Source organism: Protopterus annectens, chromosome 10.part0 (genome assembly GCF_019279795.1).
Source record: "Protopterus annectens isolate FY-2018-M chromosome 10.part0, PAN1.0, whole genome shotgun sequence".
NCBI lineage: Eukaryota > Metazoa > Chordata > Ceratodontiformes > Protopteridae > Protopterus > Protopterus annectens.
This window is the reverse complement of record NC_056744.1, coordinates 1,655,202,210-1,655,219,792: the sequence shown is the minus strand read 5'-3', so window position 1 is coordinate 1,655,219,792 and position 17,583 is coordinate 1,655,202,210. Positions and strand designations below refer to the sequence as shown.

At 37.5% G+C, this 17,583-nt stretch overlaps 1 protein-coding gene across 4 annotated transcripts in view; it reads left to right on the top strand.

Moving 5' to 3' along the window:
• Positions 1–17,289, top strand: part of LOC122813863 (gastrula zinc finger protein XlCGF26.1-like) — a 137,308-nt gene extending 120,019 nt beyond the window's left edge. For all 4 annotated transcript variants that reach the window (XM_044086403.1, XM_044086404.1, XM_044086401.1 and 1 more), the window contains one exon: positions 15,725–17,289. In XM_044086403.1, the coding sequence (XP_043942338.1) occupies positions 15,725–17,235 (1,511 nt within the window). In that variant the 3' untranslated portion in view covers positions 17,236–17,289. The remainder of the gene's footprint in view (positions 1–15,724) is intronic.
• The last annotated feature ends 294 nt before the right edge of the window (positions 17,290–17,583 follow it).

Genomic DNA, 17,583 nt, shown 5'->3' with positions numbered 1-17,583 from the left:
TATATATATATATATATATATATATATATATATATATATATATATATATATATATATATATATGCATATATATATATATATGCATATATATATATATATATATATATATATATATATATATATATATATATATATATATATATATATATATATATATATATATATATATATATATATATGCATATATATATATATATATATATATATATATATATATATATATATATATATATATATACATATATATATATATATATATATATATATATATATATATATATATATATATATATATATATATATATATATATATATATATATATATATATATATATATATATATATATATATGCATATATATATATATATATATATATATATATATATATATATATATATATATATATATATATATATATATATATATATATATATATATATATATATATATATATATATATGGGTCTACTTTACATCAACAAAATGTTACTTGCCTAAAACCCATGTCACCAAGATGAAAACACTGACAACACCAACACACTAACATCCCAAACACCGACTAACCACCCCAGGTAAGTAACCGCTCGGCCATCCGACACAAACACACACACGGAAGAAAACCAAGCCCACCCACATATATATATATATATATATATATATATATATATATATATATATATATATATATATATATATATATATATAATGTATGTATAGACATACACACACACATTGTGGGGGGAGGCTATGGCCCCCACACCCCCCCCTAACTAAATATACCAACTCCGAGATTGCAGTACTGTGGGGGTAAGGAACAATGTTCATCAGGATGGCCAAGTGGTTATTTACCTGGAGTAGTTAGTCAGTGTTCCGGGACATCGGTGTGTTCATGCTGTTGGTGTTTTTATCTTGGTGATATGGGCTTCAGGTAAGTGGCATGTCTTTGATCTAAATTAATATGTGTGTGTGTGTGTGTGTGTGTGTGTGTGTGTGTGTGTGTGTGTGTGTGTGTGTGTGTGTGTGTGTGTGTGTGTGTGTGTGTGTAGATATATATATATATATATATATATATATATAATCTATAATATGTAATGTATATAGATATTCGATCCATGCTGTTTCTTCAACACTCTGAAACATCAAACCACATATGGTTGAGACAATATGATCAATATTACGAAACAACAAAAATACCCCAAACTGTATTTTTGCAGGGGGGGGGCAAGCCCCCCCTGCTCTCACCAACACCCTCTTGCTAATTGTATATCATAAGATCATAGGAAGTTACTAGGCTAATGGCCCTAGGGCCCTTACAAGCCTAGTCAAGTTCTACCCTTATTTCCATGATCAGCATCTATTGCCCCTGTCCAAGAGGGACACAGGTGGACAGCTGGAGCCCCCGGGGTGAATTTATGGTTACCCATCCAGTTGTCCAGGTTCCATTTGAAGAGGGCCAATAAGGTGCTCTGTTTGACATGAAGTGGGAGTCTGTTCCAAAGGTGTAGTAACCTCTAGAAGACAAATCTGTCCCTCCAGCTGGTTCTGCTAATGTCACATACCAGGTAAGGGTCTTTAGAGCAAGCAACCCGTGTACCATTTGACTTGTGGATATGCAGCATTTCCAATAAAGCAGGGTCAGAGATTGCCTTACATGCAAGGCAGAGATCACCTTTGAGTAGTCTGTATGAAACAGAATAAAGTGACAGTGATTTCAGCTGATCCACATAGGACAAATGCTGAAGATCTTGAATTTTCCTTGAGGAAGCTCTGTGGTCTCTCCAGTTGCTGCAGGTGATTGGTAAGGTACATACCAAAAGGGGAGTTGTACTCAATTATTGGCCTGATGATTGAAGAGTAGAGGGAGGTTATAACTTCAGTTTTTCTAGAGGCAATGCCCTTACTTATGAGAAGAGCAATATAGAATGCCCTTCTAACCACTGTGAAGACATGGTGATCAAAGGTAAGGTTGCTATCAACCTGTGTGTCCAGGTCTCTCACCACTGAATGCATACTTAGGGTGTTACTATTGATGTAGTAATCAGGAACATTGCTCTTACTGAAAGGAATAATACATTTTTTTGCATTGACTTTGAGGCCATGACTTTAGCAACAATCATTTGTTTGTGGAAAACCCTCTTGTAGGATCTTGTAGGATGTTGATATCATTTGGAAATTCTATGACCACTCACAGTTCAGTCATCGGCAAACTTCAGCTGCAGACCTTTAGTTTTTGCTTGTACTTAAGAGAAATAGATTCCAATCAGTAGAGGTCCCAGGAATGATCCCTGTGGAACACCACTGGTTACAGGTCTGCTTTTGGAGGTGGATTCCCATACTTTGACTATATGTGTACCATCAGTGAGCCATTTAGTGACCCATCTAATGATATAAAGGCTGATATCTAGCTGGGCAAGTTTGTCAATGATACATGAGTAGGCGATAGTGTAAAAAGCCTTGGCTAAGTCTAGGTAGGCTGTATGCACAGATTTCCCCTTATCCAGGGCCTTCGTTATTGTCTCAAAGAACTCCACTAGGTTTAAGAGGCATGATCTCCCTTTGACAAATCCAAACTGAGTAGGGTCAAGTGTTTGGAGATGATCTATATATTTTTTGATAAGGTCCATGATGATTTGCTCCATTGTCTTGCAGATGAGGCTTGTTTCGCCAGTGTACTGGCTCAGTAATCAAGGAGTCTTAATTCTCACCACTAACACCAGTGATGGGCGTGCGCATTGGGATGGGTAATAAATATACACACAGTAAAGTACAATTTCTCTTAAGAGCACACAGAGATCACAGTCAGTCTGGGGCTGGTTACTCCCTTTCCCTCAAGATCCCCAATAAGACTCCACACTGGCATAGCTATAGAGTGGGCTCCTTAGCCAGGGTCCCAAGCCAAGTCCTCTTAGTATTGTCTCTGTCCAACCAGTGCTTTGTGTCCCTGCCCAAGTAGCTGACACACATACACATACTTTGAGATATGATTTATATACAACCACACATACACTCCTGGGGAATGCTGGCACAGGTTCACTAGCTGTGCCCCTTCTATCCAGGTTATAAGGTAGTAATCACTGCCACCAGGACCCTTACTTATCAGCTACTAAAAAAGCCCTTACCAAAGGGTGTCCAATTATTACTGTGCAATATTATTATCCAATTAGAAAGTGTGACCAGAACTTTCTAAGGCTAGAGTGGCTTGGCCAGTATCACTATATACATGCAATGTACTCTAGAGCTTAAATTATCTCGACACAAAACAGCCACAGCTGAAAGGTTTAAAATATTTAATAATAAATAATAAAACATACAAGACAATATTTCTTACTACACAGTGTTAGTCAAGAGTCCAGAGATCATGAGAAAATGCTTAAAATAATATAGTAGAATAGTTCATAAAACCAAAAACGAACCACAAAACGAAACCAGTCCTGTAACACCGATCCAAACACCACACTGTGTATGACCGTGTATTTTTTACCACCTTCATCCACTTTTTTTGTGTGAACTTCTTCAGAAAAAAACTTTTTTCTGAAGAAGTTCACGCAATAAAAAGTGGATGAATGCGCTAAAAAATACACTGTCATAGTGTGGTCTTTGGATTGGTGTTACAGGACTGGTTTTGTTTTGTGGTTCGTTTTACAGTAGAATAGTTCTGACATCACTACAGAAAACAGCTAGACTAAACTTACTATTTCCTATGTATATCTTATTGTAGGAATATTTCCATTTTTCAGTAAAGCTGTCATAATTAGCTCCAAGGAATATGAGCCCCACAAAGTCAGACACAGCCTCTCATATTTCTTGTGTTACAAAACAGGCTAATAAAGTCTGGGGATAGTCTCGTAAAAGTAGGCATTTTCAAACAATCAGAGTGTAAACCACTCTGTCACGTTGACCTGATGAAGCTCCTATGAAAGTGTTTTCTTCAGTATAGTTCTATAGTTGTAGCTCGTTTTGTGTTGTTTCTTTTGTTTTGTTTATTAAAAATAAAAACATTTTAATTAAGAATGTGGTCCCACAGGCTCTTGAGCTGGTAAACCCCTCCCGGGTCTTTCTGGAATATTGAAATTAAGGGACTAACCTCTAAGCTTTGGGATTGGCTTCTAGTTTTTCAGTCTCCCAGATTTTCCTCCAGTCGGCTACCCTGGACCCTCCCACCATTGTCTGTAACTGTCTTTAAATAACTGACCTGTTAACTGTAATGTATTGGAACAAGAACACTCCTCCATTTACCTACTTCACTGAAAAAAATACTTGAAACTTCAACAAGGCGTCTTTATTTCTCCCACAGGGAGGGTATCGGCGAGAGAGAGAGAGTCTCGTAGATCTACTAGCTGGACTAATCCTTTGTACTCTGTCACTTGTGGTAGATTGTCATCTAGGCAGCCGTCAGGACTTTGTTTTATTTGACCCTAACACCTTGATGTCAGCATACATGCTTGCAGATGTGAGGATATGCAATGAATTCCCCTGATGGTGTGCACCTTTTTTTTTTTTTTTTTTTTTTTTTTTACACATACCCAGTGAAAGCTACCATGATGTTGCAGGCAGAGACCAAACACCCAGCCTGATTATTACTGCCTGTACGATACCTTTTCATAGGTGCGACCCCCTATCACATCCTTGCTAGCTACAGATATTCTTGCTAGCTACTGATTTCCTAACATGAGTCTGGGAAACCACACCTCCTACCTAAACATAGTGGAATCTCTCAACACTCAGCCTAACACCATACTTATGGGTGACTTCAACTACCCCTTCATAAACTGGGAGACTTATATGACCCATAATTCACTTTGCTCAGAGATTTTTGGACTTCATCAACGCAAACACCTTGGAGCAACTATTTAGCTGCCCAACTAGAGGTACAAATATCCTAGACCTGGTACTCGCACATAAGGGGACACCTCTCCCTCACATGCATTAACTGCTCCCTGGTAAGATCTGACCACAAAATTATCTAGTTTAGTATTAAAACTAAACTAGAACCCCCATCAAACTCCAAACCTGTTAAGAACTTTGCTAAGGCTAATTACCTCAAACTAAGTGACAGCTTATTAAATTTCCAAGCTCCTTCGAGCCCAGCTGACAGTGAGGCCTACTCTGTACTGTACACAAAAGCACTGTATAACCACATTCATAGCTGCATAGAAGAGGCAGCAACTGTCTGAGTCAAACCTGTGATTACTGGCAAAAATAAGCCACCATTGTGGAACCTAGCATGAACAGGCTATTCAAGAAAGGGGGAAAAAAATCCTTTCCAAAGCCAAGAAGGAAAAGACAAAATGGTGTGAAAAGACACTCACCTGACTAACCATGCAAATTAGACAGCTGGTCAAATCTGCCAAAACAAACAGTGAGGCAAAGATAGTGTCCCATATGAAAGATAACCATAAGGCTTTTTTAATTATATTTGTAACCTCATGGGAAGCACTCGGCAATTTGCCGAGTTAATCATAAACAGCAGCACTTACACGTGGCCTGAACCTATAGCAAACTTGCTGGCCAACAAATTCAGTTCGGTCCCCCCATCACCTCCTACCACACTCAAAGAAATACCTGTAACCATCCCTGTACTGGTCATTCTAAGGGAACAGGTCCTTACTTCACTCAATAAAACTAAAAACAGAGCCTTCATGGGTCTTGACAGCATTCTAGGTTAACACAAGGTCCACGGCAGCAGGTATAGACAGCAATAGATCGATTCACTCAAAGCACACTTTATTCACGATAAAACAAGAAAAAGTTAAATTAAATAGCAGCAATTAATCAAGCGCTTTCGTCTCTGTTTATTCAGAGACTTTTTCAAGATAACCGCTAACTGTCAACAGTCACTATTTAGATGTAAGAAAAATCCACCCCTAATTACTCTACATCAATAAAATTGTATTTGTCAATTAAAAACTCATACATATTAAACCGCTAAATATACCTTTCTAAAAATTGTATATAAAACAATATATATAATATAAATATAAATACCACTTTGATATAAGAAACATATAATACAGTAAATTATTTTTCTGGACATATTTTTAAATTTATTATTCTGGATGGACTTGAACTTGACCCAAGGGGTGGCCCATGGACACTGCAACTAGAAAAACAGGAAGTCATTTGGCAGATTACAATGAATGCAACAAGCTGGCCAGGTATTAATGATGCCCTGTCTTTAGCTTGCTTTCTAAAATTGAAAGCATTAGACGGATAATGAGATATATGTGTGTGTGTGTGTGTGTGTGTGTGTGTGTGTGTGTGTGTGTGTGTATATGTATATGTATATATATATATATATATATATATATATATATATATATATATATATATATAGACGCACACACACACACACATATATATATATGTGTGTGTGTATAATATGGTTTATTCTACATTGGATAAATGTTTTGGTGGTGGAAGTTTACTGTATTATATTATGTTTCTTATATCAAAGTGGCATTTATATTTAAATTATATATATATATATTTTTATATACAATTTTTAAAAAGGCATATTTAGCTGTTTAATATAAATACCACTTTGATATAAAACAACCTTCACATAGCAGTCCCAGAAGCCACCTGTATTCAATATGCCGATGATTCCACACTTATATGCTCTGCTAACTCCACCTCAGACCTCCACTACATAACCCAAAAAGTGTTTAACATGGTTGAAGAATAGTTCCTAAAACGTTGCCTTCTTTTGAATGCCAAAAAAACTAAACTTCTACTATTTCCACCTACCAGTAGGTCCTCTCCTATTGATCTCTCTATTGTATCTAGCAAAGGCACCCTGATAACGCCTGAACAATCTACCAAACTTCTAGGAGTCACAATCGACAACAACCTCACCTATGATATACACATTAACAACACCATACAAGCAGTGAACAGAAAAATTGGTTCCTTATACAGAATCAAACCTTTCCTTACTCCTCAGGCCAGAACCACCATTGCCCACTCTCACTTAATCTCTACACTTCTCTATGCTTCATAAATTTATACTAATCTAAAAAGAACTAACCTCCAAAAAATTTCTCACGCCTATAACAATATTGCCAGGTTTGCTACCAGCAATCCATACATGACACACCATTGTCTTAATCTTAAGCAGCTCAACTGGCTTGAATTACCTAGCTTGCTAACATTTTCCCAACTCATCATTGCTCACAAAATCTTTTATCAACCTAAAAATACTCCTATTCTTGCTAACCTTATCACCCCATATACTAATCTAACTTCACTACGCTCCTCAAGTAGATTACTTGTTTGTACTACAAAGTCTAATAACTTGTCAGGTGATAGCATTTTCTCAAACACTGTTGGCAAACATTGGAACCTTCTACCTACAGACCTAACTCTACTACCATCTCTTTCTCTCTTTAAACTAAGACTCAAACTTCACCTAAAATCACACTGGTTGTGCCCCTGCACAAACCCTGACTAAATTGCTTCCTCTTTCACTTCTATCTTCCTACTTCCTTGGGTCCACTTTCACCCTTTTACCCCTCTTATGTATATAACCGCTCTCCTTTTTTTTTTGCTTTCTAACTTTTTCTTTCTTCAACCTACTTCCACTTCAACCTTCCTATAATGCTCCTTTATACTAAGGTTTGCATATAATTGCAATGTTTACAAGTATATTATACCTTTTTTAGTAGACTACCCTTAAACGATTTTCATTATGCTCATAGCCCAACAACAACAAGTTTTCTTATCCTGATTTTTTGTCACATCTGTAAAACCAGCAAAAGCTAGTGCAGCAGTCTTGCATACTTAATAAACTATGAGGGTAATAACTCTTATTTATATCTCCCTTAAAATTCAAAGATATTTCTGGTTGTAGTAACGGTGTTTTGTCAAGTAACAGGCATCAGAATGCCATTAAATATTTTACTACTGACATAGTGCTCCTGGCTTAGTTAAACCCTGCTACTAACAACATAGCTTTAGTCCCTGCAAAACCATGGTGCTGATTGGGGAAAAATGAGGAATGAAAAATGCATTCATTTCCTAATTATCCTCTTTAACATGAACAGGGCTGTGATATGACCCTGTTAGGATGAAGATGATAATGAACATGAACAATATAAGCACTAGAGGGATCAGCAGTGCAAACTTTTTTAAGAAGAGCTGATGCTTCCGATCATCAGGGATAGTTTCTCTTTCAGGTAGTTTTATAACTAATACCAGAGCACCTGATTCTATAACTCAATTTCTTTTTAGAATTCATTTACAATCCAAAAATAATAGAATAAATGCTCAGAATCATAAATATGTTTAAATATTTAATTCACTTATAAAGTTACTAGAATAACATATTTTGCATCAACATCTATTTTTGGACAATAAGTATAAAACTCAGATGTCTGGATTAATTGACTGTTTGTAATCCTGAATGATTTACCAGCAAATCAGACTTTTACGAAGGATAAAGCAAAAGTATGAACAAAATCAGGGAAGGTCTGTGAAAGTAGGGACAGTGACAAGTATGCATTACTCCTCAATGGGATAAATCTTACTGCTTCTGCTGTTTGATGACTGCTAAACAGCAGTGACTAATCTGGTGTGGCAGTACCAATGTTGCACAAGGCATTGCTGTTTGCTGAAATTAAGTACATAACTAGTACTGCTGTGGCTTATGCATGCATGTTGTGTGTGTGTGTGTGTGTGTGTGTGTGTGTGTGTGTGTGTAAAACATCAATGATTTTTATCTGTGCATGCACCCAATATGCCAGGACACAGTCATTATTCTTCTGTGTATCAGTAAAAATGTACCTAACAAGTAATTATATTTCGAAAGTAAGACAGAACATATATCACAGAACATTCAGACACTTAGATATTCTTGGAGCCTGGTTGCCCCCACTCACCAGACTGTCTAATGGATAATGGGGACCCATTTATCATCCTTGACTCTGTTGTTGCTTGTTGGAGAAAAATGTATCAATGTTTAACCTGAATGGTGCTGAGATATGACCCTTTTAGGATAAAGCTAATAATAGCCTCTGTTTCCATTCTAAAACCAGCCCTGCTCAAATGTGTGTGTGTACATAAAGCTGCTACAGGTTATGCGGGCTAGAGATTGTGTGGATATTACATCTTTAATTTTCATCACAGTCAAACCTTAAACTTGAATATTACTGAAATCATTCTCACAATCACATACTAGGCACATATACATTATATGACAAAGGCAATTTAAATCTCTGCGCAGTGACTTGTCTTTATTAGAGAGTTAGGAGGTAGGCAGTATTTCCAGATAAGACTTAAATATTCTCACAACTACTGGCTTGTTAGTTTACTGTAAGCTACAATTTTGTCAGCTTTGAAAATTAAGCCTTGGGCACAAATTATGCCTTGAAAGAAAAAATAAGACTGAAATTCTTTTTTCTTCATAATTTTTATTTAGGCAACCATTGGAGTAAAATGTTTAAAAATGCTCTAAAATGCATCCCAGACCATCTGTCTGACTTGAGTTATTTTCTAAATGGTTATTACTGGGCTGTCTTGTTCAGGAAAGGTGTGTTGAAGGATGCAAGGAACTAAAGCTGAACCACAACAGTGAATTTCTTTCCTTAATCATAATTTCTGTTCAAGCTATTATTGGTTGTGTAAAATGCACTTCAGAGCATATAGAAAGTTATGGCTTCTTGAAAAGCTTAGAGTAAGGCAAAATGTGAGATAAGGAAGAAAAGGTAACATGGATGGTATGGGGAGCCCAAAAGGAGTAGGACTCAGAGGGGAGGCCTGGGGTGTGTGTGTGTGTGTGTGTGTGGGGTTGAAATGTAGGCCCAGTCATCATTTCACTTTAAGTCCAGACCTGTACATAGACTTGTTGCAATGTATCACTGTTGCAACTAAGTGCCAGTAACTCTAACTGCCCCTTTGTTAGACAGCTCAACATAGTGATAGTGTGATACATAGGCTTGTTGTAATGTAAAAGCTTGTAGCTGCAGGTCTGTCTGTGGATACTGCTCCTAAAAGTTTGCAGCATGAAATAAAAGGTTGCTTAGGATGGATGGCATTGTTAGGATGATGCTTATACTGGAAGTGCCTAGGGGGCCCCCAACTTGACATTTGCTGGGGGCCCCCAAAATGCTAACACCGGCCCTGATTATGCTACTTTTACTAAGAGTAGTTCATCCTCTGTTAAAAAAAAAAAAAATTTTTAATCAATTTTTTCTATATTTTTATTTGGTTTCAATGTTTTTATGTTACAATTACTACTGTTTATATTTGTTTCTGTAAATCCTCTATTAATCTTTTAATGTTTTTTAATGTTTGTCTGGAGCTTTTCTCCCTGGGCCTCTACTGAAAATGGACATGTATCCAGTTAGACTAGCCCGGTCAACAAATGTAAAATAAATAAAATAAAAATAAAATAAAATGTGTTTTTAATCAACAAATACAATTTTATTGGTGTGGAATAATTAGGGGGTGGATTTTTCTTAGATTTAAATAGTGACTGTTAACAGTGTGTTGTTATCTTGAAAATGTCTCTGAATAAACAGAGATGAAAGCGCTTGATTAATTGCTATTTAATTTAACTTTTCCTTGTTTTATCGTGACTAAAGTGTGTTTGAGTGAATCGATCTATTGCTGTCCTATATCTGCTGCCGTGGACCTTGTGTTTAGTTTAGTTTTACTTTGGAATTATAACATTCTAGCTTAAAACAAAATCTATCAGGGCGACTGTAACCACAGCCTTCAGACGGGCTTTGTCCCAGAGGAATGAAGGACTGCAATAACTGTCCCTCTGCACAAGGGGAGCCCGTCAAATGACCCAGGAAACTACAGAGCCATAAGCTTGATCAGTCTTATCTGTAAGTTCTTGGAGAGAATTATCATGGACTTGATCAATAACGACATAGGAAATCTCCATACACTAGACCAAACCCAATCTGGCTTTGTCAAAATGAGTTCTTGCTTGCTGAATCTGATGGACTTTTTCAAGAAAGTCACTAGTGCCATGGAGGAGGGTAAAACTGTACACACTGCTTATCTGGACCTTTTCAAAGCTTTCAACATGATCCTTCACTTGAGAGTCCTATATAAACTTACTGCATTAGACATAAACCCCTACATCATCAGGTGGATAGCAAACTAGCTCCCTGATAGGACACATGTTGTTTGGATAGGTGAATACACTTCCAGTAAGAAACCTGTTGCTAGTGGTATCCCATAGGGTCACTATTGGGACCCCTTCTGTTTGGAATTCAGTTCTCTGAAATGAAGGGCAATATTATGACCCTCTGGTTCACCAAGTTCACTGATGACTGTAAGCTGGGAGCAATCATCTAATCCTCAAATTATGTTGACACACTACAAACAGGCCTAAAAATGACTGGTGCCAAAACCAGGATCTGAGAATAAATACTAAAAAATGCATGATCATACCCTTTGGTAAATCAGATATCCCTGCAAGTTATGTTGATAGCACACCCCTAAAAGTAGATCCAGTGGTGATGGACCTAGGAGCACAGATATATAATAACCTAAGCTTTGACCATAAGGTAGCTACTGTAGTGAGGAAATCCTTCTAACAGTCTCAACTTACAAGTAAAGATATGGCATCAAGGTCAAAGGAAGTCATAGTAACATTGTACTTGACCCTCATCAAGCCCATGATCAAGTCCAATGCACCTTTCCCTTCTGCATGTACCTAACCAGGCTCTTACACCAAATGGAGTGGCCTCAGATGTTTTTTCACTAAAAGAATGTACGTGGACTGACTAAAGGCCCTATCCATTTAATCTGTCTCATATTGTTTACTGAGAGGTGATTTTTACCTGACCTACAAGTCATTCTCTGATCCAGCCCTGATGAAAACGTTACATATTTACAAGAAAAATTACATGAGTGCTACTTGTTCTATGGACATTATTTGTGACTTTAACAGAATTTGCTGGAGAGACAGATTTGTATCCCAAAGGCTACCTCTTCTATAGAATAAACTTCCCATCTTTGTAAAACAGTGTGTCCCTCACTCTCTTCAAAAAGAATTTTATAAATGGATGGGGAACTGTAAATTCACTCCCAGGGTATTGCCCATGTCCCTTATAGGCAGAGGCAGTCTATCAAATGACTCAGGGCTCCAACACCCAAAGACTCACTACCCTGATACTACCCCAACACATATCTGGGGAATTAAGATATAATATTGTTATATCCTGGGTGTTATTGGCTAGCTTGTAAAAGCTCTTGTGCCATTAGCCTAGAAATCTCCTATGAACCTCCTAATAGGGATCTGCAGTATAGCAAGTTATTGCTGTCCTTCTTCAGGATGGGAAGTGAGTGTTGGCCAATGAGTCCCTTCCTCCCCTACCGAGCTTCTCTGCCACATGAAATGCTAATCAGACTTAACTTGTGCAGGTCATAATCAGGGCTTTACTCCCTTTACACCAAAGAACCACAAGACCTACAAATGCAGTGATTCTTTTTGGAGTTGCGGAAAAATGAGGCCGATGTTTATGACAATGGAAACAAAAACTGGAGAGTACATATGAAACTGCTTTCCTAAAAATGTATAATGGTGATGATGGTGGGTCATCTAAAAACTCTTGCATGAAAAACGTCTAGTAGTACTGATTACTGTCTCACTTATATTGGTCATGTATGTGATAGATGCTGTAAGACTCTCCTTGAAGTAAGATAACATTCCCTTCACATTTTTTTAGAATAACATTGCATAGTTCCTGCATTCAAGCTCAAGATCTAATAAATTACGTCATTACTGTTTAAATATATTTAGGGTTTAGTAACAATAGAATACAATAATATTGCAAAGGCAAAATTAATCCACAGTGTAATAAAACAATGAAAGTACATGTTGCTGTGGGTAAAAGATTTAACATACATGTTTGCTGCTGCAGTTTTTTGGGTCTCAGTGTGGATGTGAGCTACAAAAGACAGCCTGGATGGAAAGTACTATACAGATTGTTTATAGTCTGATAGATTTCAGTCTTGTGTGCAGTAGCTGCTGCAGAAAATTACTTGGAAAAATGATATTGCTTCCTGAGTCTGAAAAGGTACTCTCAGGAGGCTAAAGACATTAAAAGCTTTCTTTTCTTTTTCTTTTAATGAATTTATTGTTGATCTAGCCCATGTGGCGCCTCTAAATGAGTAAAGCAGTCTTGTGTTGATGGCTGCTTGTCTTCTGTCAATAAAACGTGGAGACGGTTTATGAGTTGAGATCCACATCTTTTGATGTTTGGGTGATTTTTATACAGTAACAAACCAGTAAGATGCTGAATTTTATACAATTGGGATTACTTGCGGTAGGGCTCGAGACTAGAGGAGGGCTGTAATTGGACTGAACCTGTCTTCCATCAGACTGGGTATTCGGCTCCTACATAACTAGCATGGGTGGTATGATTGGTTTAAGCCTGTCTAGTATCAGATTGGGTGTGTGTCTTTCACCTAATTAGCATGGATTGCTCTTTCAGCCGCACAGACATGAGCAAGTCTATCTTCTTGTGTTTTTACCCCCAAAATAAGTGAACAAAACAAAGAAATAACATTTTTAAATTTTAATCCAGAATCTTTATCAAAATTCAGTGTACAAACTCAAAGGACTTTCAGGCACCTTCATCTGATCCATCATTCTGAGAAATATGTAGAAATTGAGCACATACCAAAAGCTCAAAAATACAATAGCAGATTCATAAAAAAAGTGTTTTAAAATTCCTGCATTGTGGTGCTGGCTTACTTTTGTGGGGCTAATGACCCTTTCATTTAGCTATAGAAATTAACAAAGCAATGACAACAGCACTTTGTTGAAAGGATATTTACTGTGAGAGGTAATGCAATATTTTACAGAGAGAGAGATGAACGGGGGAGACCCGTTATATATGTGCTATGTGTATTAATAATGTGTTTGTGTAATTTGCAACATGGATATTAAAGTATAGGGCAGCACAGTGCTGCAGCAGTTAGCATTGTCACCTCACAGCAAGAGATTCTCCGGTTTGATTCTCTGCTGGTATGCCTTCTGTGCAGAGTCTGCATGTCCTCCCTGTGTTTGTGGGTTTCCTCCAGGTGCTCTGTTTTCCTCCCACATTCCAAGGACATGTAGTAAGTTGCTTGCACACTCTAAATTGGCCCTAGGTGTGTGTTGTGTTTGTGTGGTATACCCTCCGAAGTGAGGAGGGTTGGGCACCAGGGTAGCAACCTGACCCTATAAAATCATAACTGCTACACAGAAAGAGAGAGAGATATATGCAAGTTCACTTTGCCTGTCCTACAAGATGTTCAAAGAACCTCTATATACCCCTGTCTGTATTGGATACTATAGGAAAGTAATTTAATTTAGCAACAAAACCAAGATTCAGAGTGAGCGTGCAGAGGATTTGTTATAAAGCTGGTTAAACAGTTTATGTATAGATAGTTGTAGAAGAAGAATAATGTAACAGAAACTTAGTCATTGCAAGGAAGAGAGAAGAGAAGCAGCAGAGTGTAAACTGCGAAGCCTGTGCCTTAGATTAGCTAAAATAGCAAATTTGCAAAGCTGAATGTGTAAATGGACAGTGAGGAGAGAAGAATGAAATGTGTGCCATGTGGCTGTAATACAGCAGTGTGAGGCAAGAGTGAAATGTGTGCCATGTGGCAGTAATACGACAGTGTGAGGCAAGAGTGAAATGTGTGCCATGTGGCAGTAATACGACAGTGTGAGGCAAGAGTGAAATGTGTGCCATGTGGCTGTAATACGACAGTGTGAGGCAAGAGTGAAATGTGTGCCATGTGGCTGTAATACAGCAGTGTGAGGCAAGAGTGAAATGTGTGCCATGTGGCTGTAATACAGCAGTGTGAGGCAAGAATGAAATGTGTGCCATGTGGCTGTAATACAGCAGTGTGAGGCAAGAATGAAATGTGTGCCATGTGGCTGTAATACAGCAGTGTGAGGCAAGAATGAAACGTGTGCCATGTGGCTGTAATACAGCAGTGTGAGGCAAGAATGAAACGTGTGCCATGTGGCAGTAATACAACAGTGTGAGGCAAGAATGAAACGTGTGCCATGTGGAAGTAATACAACAGTGTGAGGCAAGAATGAAACGTGTGCCACGTGCCAGTAATACAACAGTGTGAGGCAAGAATGAAATGTGTGCCACATGCCAGTAATACAACAATGTGAGGCAAAAATTAAACATGTGCCATCTGGCAATAATACAACATTTTGAGGCAAGAATGAAATATGTGCCACGTGCCAGTAATACAACATTGTGAGGCAAGAATGAAATGAGTGTCACATGCCAATAATACAACAATGTGAGGCACAAATGAGATGTGTGCCACTTGCCAGTAATACAATAATGTGAGGGAAGAGTGAAACGTGTGCCATGTAGCAATAATACAACAGTATGAGGCAAGAATGAAACAACTGCCATGCGCCAATACTATAACAATGTGAGGCAAGAGTGAAATGTGTGCCATGTGCCAATAATACATAATTGTAAGCCAGTATTTAAGCTACTGGTTTACTCTGCTGAGGGACACATATTTGTGACTGGGGAAGAATAAATAGCTGCTCCTGAATAATAGGTTATGATAAATAATGAGTCATAATTGTTTAATGGCAGTGTTACTAATAGAAGGACAAAATATCACAGAAATCAAACAAATCCAGGAGATCTGATATAGTTAAATACTACATACCTGATGTTTTGATGAACATAGCTGAAAAAATTGTTTCATTGTTATATTGATAATTAATTTGTTTTAGGTATTAGAAGCACTGATTCCAGCCTGAATTGCATTTGGCAACAATCACTTTGGACACCGCAGTTTCAGCATCTGACAGAGAACCTGCAGCAGTCTACACAGCCTGGGAAGGGCAACAACAAGCACAACAAGCATCATGTGACTTCTGTAACGCAACTTCATGTGGGAGAGAACTGCATCAAGAACTCTGAATGTGACATGAGTAATGATTGCACAGAGAAAAAACTCTATAAATGTACTGAGTGCAGTAAGTGTTTCTCACAAAAGCGAAACCTTCAATACCATCAAAACTTTCATACTGGGACGAAACCATACAAGTGTCCCGAATGTGGTAAGTGCTTCATATGGCCCAGTAGCCTTCGTGAGCACCGTGCCACACACACAGGAGAAAAACCATACAAATGTACTGAATGTACTAAGTGTTTTACACAGAGGCAACAGTTAGAATACCATCAAAATTCACACAGAGGGACTAAACCATATAAATGTTCTGAATGTGATAAATGTTTCACACAAAAGCAACACCTAAAATACCATCAGAATTCTCATGTAGGGAAGAAACCGTATAAATGTAGTAAATGTGATAAGTGTTTTACATGGCCCAGTAATCTACGAGAGCACCATGCCATTCACAAAAGAGAGAAACCTTATACATGTACTGAATGTGGTAAGAGTTTTACAAAGAAGCAGCAGCTAGAATGCCATCAGTACTCTCACACGGGGGTGAAACCATACAAATGCACTGAGTGTGGTAAATTCTTCACATTGCTTAGTACATTTCTAGAGCATTGTATTATTCACACTGCAGATAAACCATATAAATGTGTTGAATGTGATAAGTGTTTTGCACAAAAACAACAGTTAAAATACCATCAGAGTTCTCACACAGGACATAAACCATATAAATGTACTGAATGTAGCAAGTGTTTCTCACGTGAGAGTAGTATGATACGACATCAGTATATTCATGTAGAGGAAAAACCGTATAAATGTACTGAATGTGGGAAGGGCTTCACATGTTTTAGTAGTCTTCAGTTGCATCATACCATTCACTCAGGAGAGAAACCATACAAATGCCCTGAATGCAATAAGTGTTTTGCACAAAAAGCACATCTAAAACGTCATCAGAACTCACACACGGCAAAGAAACCATACAAATGTCCTGAATGCAACAAGTCCTTTTCAGACAAGAGTAATTTGCAACGGCATCAATATACTCATATGGAGCAAAAACCATATACATGTACTGAATGTGGTAAGAGTTTCACACAAAAGGATCAATTAAAATGCCATCAGAACATGCATACAGGGAATAATCCATACAAATGTACTGAATGTAATAAGTGTTTCACATATCTCAGCAGCTTTCAGCGGCATCATACCACTCATACTGGGGAGAAGCCATTTAAATGTACTGAATGCAGCAAATGCTTTTCACAAAAGGGTAATTTGCTACAACACCAACAGACGCACACAGGGGGAAAAACAGTTTGGGACAAGAATGTGATATAAAAGTACTTGAGCAAGAGGGAGTGTATAAACATTTGAAAATTGATGAATGATCAGCAATAAAACATGAACAAATGTGAATAAAACTTAGTAAGGAATATCTTAGAAGACTTAAATTAATCCTGAAAACAGCATTGACATCTAGGAACAAAATCCAAGCTATAAATCAATTTGCGCTTCCTGTCCTAATTTACAGTTTGCGAGTGATTGATTGGCCCCAAAACATGTTGGATAGATTAGATAGAAAAACAAGAAGGATGCTTCATGCTCACCAAATGATCTGTAAAAATCGGTGCATACCAAGATTATATATTCCCCATTACAAAGGAGGGGTAGGCCTTCTTGAAATTT